Source organism: Chanos chanos, chromosome 4, assembly GCF_902362185.1.
Source record: "Chanos chanos chromosome 4, fChaCha1.1, whole genome shotgun sequence".
In the NCBI taxonomy this organism is placed as follows: domain Eukaryota; kingdom Metazoa; phylum Chordata; class Actinopteri; order Gonorynchiformes; family Chanidae; genus Chanos; species Chanos chanos.
In genome coordinates, this window is record NC_044498.1 from 18,099,744 (window position 1) to 18,107,171 (window position 7,428).

General features: G+C 42.9%; 1 protein-coding gene across 1 annotated transcript; it reads right to left on the reverse strand.

The window, feature by feature from the left end:
• Positions 1-1,307: 1,307 nt before the first annotated feature.
• LOC115810216 (bromo adjacent homology domain-containing 1 protein) lies at positions 1,308-7,428 on the reverse strand. Its single transcript, XM_030772142.1, has 8 exons — positions 7,389-7,428; positions 4,568-5,705; positions 4,101-4,468; positions 3,511-3,842; positions 3,126-3,285; positions 1,877-1,956; positions 1,622-1,713; positions 1,308-1,494 (listed from the first exon to the last, which is right to left on the reverse strand). Exons 1-8 carry the CDS (start codon positions 7,426-7,428, stop codon positions 1,308-1,310), a joined length of 2,397 nt encoding a protein of 798 aa, XP_030628002.1.

Sequence of the window (7,428 nt, forward strand, 5' to 3'; positions counted from 1 at the left end):
CATCCCTCAAAGGAGTGAGGCAGAGTATTTGGGTTGTCTCACCCTGGTTTTCTGGATATACCAGATCATAAAGACAGGAGAGTGTGCAGGAAATCAGCACTGCAGACATAAGTACACTAGTATTCCTCTTCTACACATAATAATTAGCAGAAAAGAATAAAAGGCAGCAATATTAAAGGAATGGATTAGTGCAAATTCACAAGGGAGCATAGAAGGGGTACAGGCAGAATTCTATTAAATAAAAATTTTGAAGCATACTATATATGCTCTGGATTATATACCTATATTTCAAATGAAAGATTTCATTAACATATTTTAAAATACACATTTTATCAATAATTTAAATGCTGTTCTGATAACACATCAGAATCTCTGAAGATCAGAAAAGAGAGACAGGATATAGGCCTTTAGTTGGTGAGGACCGGTGATTAACATGTGACATCCTTTGGTTTGTTTAAGTTAAGGAATGGGATTTTAAGAGGAAGGGGCTGGACTAGCTGCCTATGCTACCTGCAAGTATTAAGGCAAGACAGGGAGTAGAGCCAATAGGGTAGAAAGTGTGGGAGGGGCACTGAAGTTGGCACACCCACTTTCTGACAGGTTGTATGCATCGAAGGAGGGGCTTAACAACTCCAGAATGTTGCTTATTGGACTCTTTTGTCCCAGTGCACAAAAATGAAACCCTAAGGAAGGAATCCTCACGGATTTTACTCTAAGTGTGCTCCAACAAAAAAGAGGATATGTGACACATCCATTTCCTTGCACAATGATGGTCGGAAATGGCAGTTTTTTTTTCCCTAACACTCTCCACCACTGTTTAAGACCAGTGTATGAGACAAAGAAATGACAGATATGCCAAAACCCCTCACCTTACACTGATCTAATGTAAGGCAAAATGTGAGGAAAGTACACTGCTTCCTCTAGAGAAACAAAATCTAACAAAACAACCCCAAAAAAAAAAAAAAATGAAGAATGGTATAAAGCTGTCATTTATGCGTAACACCCTTTCTTGTTAATTGTTCCCATTGCAGGCAATGGCACGACAGCTCAGCCATCCTGTGTCTCACAAACAGGTCCTGAGGATCGAATATAGTCTTATGTGCTATGGGAGCAGGTAATTCTGCCGTGCTTGGTCAACTCCACAGTCCCACATTTATTTGACAGAAAATAAAAAGAGTATCCTTTCCTCCCATGAAAGCAGGTGCTTGGATCGGAGTGGGCAACCAGGTTCAGAGATCTTCCTCCGGTCAAGTTTATCCTCAGTGTGTAGCTGCTACACAAGGGAGAAATGGCATTGAGTTGTAGCTCTACTGCAGGTTCTTGAGGATGCGCCCGTAGCGAAAGTCATAGACATGGCGACACAGGTACACCAGCTCTGGGTCGACATCATCAGGCACAAGGCGATGAGAGGGGGTGGTGTAGTCGACTGGGCAAGGAACCACTGGAGGACTGTTGGGCACACTCTCTGCACGTCGCTTAACCAAGGCACAAAATCTGGAAGATCAAAACATTACACTGTTGAACTCATGCTGCTTTATGCCTCCCAGAAGACCACTACTAGCACCTAACAGGTTTAGTGATTCTTTTCCTATTCATAAGGTCAGAACACAGCTATAAGTACCTGCAGTACTGTGCTAATGGCAGAACATAGCATCTGTCCTCAATGCAAGCCACGCTGTTCTCATCCTGGTGTCGAGAGGCAAAGATCTCATTCTGAAAGATGGAAAAAAGTAAGGAAAGCTCCTTTATGAGTGACAAGTATTTTGACATAAACAGAGTTGCTGAATTCGAACAAGGAATTATTCACTTCTACATTTACAAACTGATGAAAAATACACAATATGGCTGTGTACTCAAAGAACGGGGTGTGTCTCACCTCACAGTGCATGCTGGGATCTCGACCTCCCTGAGTGTGTTCGGGTCGATAGTACCAGAAGAGGCTCATCATCAGTTCTCCTAAAGTTTGAGAGAAAAACAATGTAGAGCCCCTCACAAACCAAAAAAAGTCTTCCAAATATTTCTGTGATAGACCATTGTTCATCGCTCATATAGAGGCAATTCCAAAGGTAAACAGAATGATGTGAATATTAAGCAATTAAACAGTTACTGCTGTATTTTTCAGAGTTATGTGAATGGAGGTCGGATGTAACCTTTGTGCAGGGGAAATATCATGCAGATTAATCTCACACAGCATTCAGGGCTATAGGGTCGACATTCCATATATATATGGCATACCACAAATAACTAGCATGACATAATAACAAAACATAAAGCACAGGAGCTGACAACTAGCTATGTACAACACATACCACAAACTTAAGCCACATACTAAGACCATTTAAAAATGTAAAAAGTACAGTTTATGGTCAGCCCTGGGCAGTGCAGTCAAACAAAAGACACGCAGTAAATAACAAAAACCAGTTGGTTTGAGAAAAAAGCAAACCACAAACATTAATCAATGTGTTCTCAACTGTTATCAAAAACAAAAGTATAATCTACAGTCTGTGGAAGAAGGCTGTCATCTACAGAGAAAACAAACACAAGACATGCCATCAGGGATCAGCCACAGACAACAAACAACACAAACAACAACCTGCAGGCAAAAACATTCACAGACCAAACATCAATCCACAGACATAAACAATTATAGACACTCTCTGCCCTACCAAGACAAATAGCATGACACTGACATAAACAGCACACTACAAATCTGAGCACAGAATTTCCCAGTGTGTGAAAGCTGAAGAGTGTCTAACTGCTCACATTGTCAAATTGAAAGAGCTAACTTAATGAGAATATGAGAACTTTCAGAAATATTCTTGAATCGGATACCGAGACCACTACCAATATCCTACCAAGACCTCAATGAACCAACACAATGTATCATTCTCACTGTGAAAACTGTGAATTGAACGGGGTTTAATTAGCCCCAAAAAAAGATATAAAAACTGCAACATCGTTCAGTAGCACCATACACTGCTACATACCACAGATGCACCACAAGACAACAGAAAAAACCTCTCTTCCACTCTGAAATACTAAGAATTACCACATTACCGAGTGACACCACGAGATCTACATGTGTCTTGTCTGTTTAACGTGAGGTCCCACCCTTCATCTCTCACCTGTTTTGGGGTCTTCCCACAAAGCAGAAATCTTGGCCACATAAGGCAGGGACTTCTTCCTGGGACCAGAGCGCAGCAGTACTGTGTCTCTCACTCGGATCACCTCGCCATCCCGCTCCACTCCTTCATAACACTGCCGCAGGGCTGTCTCATCCTCACCCTGAACGATGTGAGGTAACAGGTAAAGCTAACACGAACAAGCTAACAGCTCTTTTATGCTCTTTGCTCGACTAGTCCCACTTCTGAACTTCCCGGAGTTGTTATGTGGCTATGCTAATTCCAATAATCAGCTGAAATATATCCTTTGTAACATGTGCTTGTGCGCACTTTGAAGCACTGAACATGAAAATCAGGCAACAATGACTATGATTAAACAGATACTCACAGCAATAAAGATCTCCCTCTCTGTGGGAACTCCTACAGGCAGCCAGCCATTTGTGTCCTGACGGCGACTTGCCCTCCTCTGCTTTGTGCTGGCAGGGCTGGGAGCTGGCTGCTTCTGGGACAGTCTGATACGGCCCATCGCAAGGGAGCCGTTGGATGGCTTGGTATTTTGAGGGCATTCTGTTCCCACCTGAAGCCTCACTTTTGCCTGTAAAAGCTGCGGTGCAGGTGTTGTTGAGGGGGCTACTCGGGGCAATGGACAGCCAGAGAGAGGCAGGGCAGGAGGTGCCCCGAGGGAGGGGCTATGCTCACCTTGTTGTAAGGAGTAACCCTCTGCAGGAACAAGACACTAATCATTAATATCTGGAGAATCCTTGCAATGCAACTGAGCATGGATGGACTTTTTAATTGGCATAATTGGCATACTATGTATGTGATGTTTCAGAGGCAGAATCAAATCAAGCATAATAAACCATGTCACAACATTTTCAATAGGAATGTATTGGTCACTGATAATCTTCAAACCAAATTATAACACTGAATGCATATTTGATTAGTTGCCATTTCCCCCATATCCTTCATGATACATACCTGTTTTGATTGGATGAGTACAGTTTGAGCAGCCTGTCGGGAAAGAGCACCCCCTGCTGGTGACAGGCTGGATGGCACTGAAGGTATAGCCACTAACCCGGCATGCATCGCTGTAGCAGGGTGACCTCACAGAGTTACAGAAGGCTGAGTGCGAGATCCCTGAGGCATGGGAGACAGATGGAGCCAACAGTTTGGTACCGGCAGAGACCCTACCTGGGCAGAGATGGGCTGGTGTGTAGGGTAGAGGCTGTGCACTAAGGCTAGCTGATGGAGGTCCAGGGTGGGTAATGTGGACATAGTAACTCGAGAAGCAAGGATCTGCACACAAGCAAGGGTGGGTGCTCAAGGTGAGAGTTGGATGTGCCAGGGAAGGTGGAGGCACCAGGCATTCATGTTTAACAGTGCTAATGGGACGTTCCTCAGATTCACTGTAGGGTTGCTGTTCAAGAAACAGTGCTAATCTGTGGCAGTACTCCATGGAACCCTCTGGGGGGCAGCAGTAGTAGGAGCTCAGCTCAGTTTCCACCTGTTCCTCTTTGACCACCTTTAAGGGATACCCCAACATACTGCGGGACTGGTAGCTTGGTTTGGTTAGGGGGTGGCTTCCAACAGCTTCCTCCCACTTTAGTTTGGGCTCAAAGCAGCCATGCCTCTTACACACTGCACAACCACCCTGGGTTGGAGGCTGCTTCCAGCCCTTTTTCTTTGACTGTCGCGACTTGGACTTGGAGGCTGCAACCTTCCTGCCAATAGCACATGTAATCTTACTGTCCATTTTTGCTCGCTGTTTAGTTCCTGCTGTTGAGCTTGTGAGTTTCAGCAGAGCAACTGCGTTAAGTCCCGCTAAACGTCTTGGAGTAGGAGCATCTAGGTTGAGCTCATGGTGAACTTTATCCTCTGACTTTGTTTTCTTGGTCTGTTTGGAGCTTTGGCACAGTTCAATCAGAGAGGCTTTTTTTGAAGGTCCATTTCTGGTTTGTTCTGAATTTATGTCACTCTGTCCACCCAGGGCTGCCTCCTGTTGCTGTTTCCTGTTAAGTTTGGCAGATGGTGGACTGTCTGCTTTCTCCAGCAGCAGGCTGTTGACTGCCTCAGCATTGAGAGAGGCTAACCTTCGTTTACGTGGCTCCTGAGCTTGTGGCTTCTCTGTAGTGGGCTTTAATTTGGTTTTGGATGGTATGTGGTCTGACTTGATGGCTTTATCTATCCTCTTTCTTGCACTCATGCATTTTGCCTGCTTGCGCTTCCCTGAAACTTGGTTTTGACCATGGTCATGTAAGCTGTTATTTTGGTCCAGGACATCTTCCTCTAGACGTTTAAGCAAGACGTGACAGCTAAGGGGCTCGGTCTCTGGTGTGCCACCCCTCCCTCGTAAAGGATACAGCTTCCTGTCCCGATCTGCTCTCAGTTTCTTTGACACCTTTGCCCTGCCTTTTTTGGCCACACCACTCTTAGCTCTGCCCCCTCTTCCATTGTAGTCTGGACATGTTCTTCTCATGGTGTCAAAATGTGACCACCCCACACTGTGGTCCAGACCCTCACCCCAACACTGGCTAAGGGAATCCTTCTGCCAAGTGCGGGTCATTACATTCTTCCCCAGTGCATCTAAAGGAGAGAGACATGTGCAAAACCACAATGACATCATTGAAGTTTGTCATATGTTCCTATACATGTCCTTAGGAACTGACAGTTTTCAACTGACAGGAAGTGAAGAAGCTGGAAAGTTGTATAGGAGGCCTTTAAATCAGACTTCATGGTCATGTGCTTATAAATAACCCATTTACAGTTGCTATGTTGAAATCATATGAACTCTAATAGTAAAAGACACATACACAAAAAAACTTAAAAGACAATATCTGAAATCTTTTGGGAGTTAAAGATTGCCACAGGAACGCTACTATGCTTATATGCCTTACACTATGCTTCCTTACTTAATACCTGTGATACATTCCACATTCCCTGCTGCCAGATGACTTCATATGCATAACATGGGTTCAAATATCTTAAATCAAGCAACTTATCTAATGGCCCTGTTATTCAGAGCTTCCTGATCATTCTTCAATTTTAAACATGTACAATCATCTCATCCTGAATTTATTTTTTATCTGTGATACTATCTTAATGCACAAAATGACTCTGCGTGATTGAAACCCTGGCGCTATTCACTTGCTAAATTTCTGAAATAATTTGCTTTGAATTAACCATGCATTGAAACAGCCTGCAACATCATAATTAGTGGCTTTTTAAAACACAAGTGTTTGTAACAAATTAGAACCTGTCAAATGAATGTCATCGTTACTTTAATGGCTTGTACGACTATCCGTGCGACAAATGTATCCACTAGAGTGTGTAATGGATTCCATAGAGCTACAGCCTTTCCTTGTCACCCATTCAATACTGCTAGTGTTTAATTAAACCAAATACATTGATTGCTCTTCCACTTCGGTTAGATTAGAACCTAACCGAAATTTGTTTACGATCGATTTGCTAACGCTTTCATTCTCTAATGATTTTCAGATACGACATTTGGATGAGTTGTCCAGTCGGACTACTTCTAGGGTGAGCTCTAAGCTACAGAGTAAGAGTAAGTCATGGATACTGTGACTCGGCAAAACTAATTACTTAAGAATTACTGTTGAGACAGTCTTCGTGGTATTTTAAAGCGCCTGAGATATCGGGAAAGCACAGTTAAAGCTACAGGGTTTTAGTCTATCAATAACAAATGATGCCAATATTACATAAATTCACTTGATATCATACACAGCCTTAAATAATCTAATAGCAAAACGTAATCGTGGCCAAAGAAAATATCAGTTCAGATATGAACACTTGAGGTTTTCCAGTTTCAAGATACGATGATAACGACCCCATGTGATTATCTGATCTTCAGAAATGCGTTTTCTATTGTTTATACACTCAACTTTAAAGAGCGGCCATAACTGGTGTGAGAAAACAACTTTCTGAAAAAAACAAACTTTTCTCAATCGTTCTATAGGCAGAAAGATTCGCTATTTATAATATGGATGTGTTAAAACGGAAAGGTTCCCGGCAGGTGCAGTGGACACTGTGTTTGACCGCATCTCAAAATTTGATCTTTAATAAAAGAGGTTTTCAGAAACAAACCAAAAAAAAAAAAAAACTGAGGCTATTTCGGCATTTCATTAAGGTGTTGGACGTCTACGTGTAGAGTAATAGGAAATCTCGAAGCATTAAAAGTCGAAATATCGACCCATTTGGCATATCAACTTCGTAATGGACACACCACAATGATGCTTCTCTTGTGCGTACTGTTCAGAACGTAGGCCGACACAGTGGCTATATGAGTCAT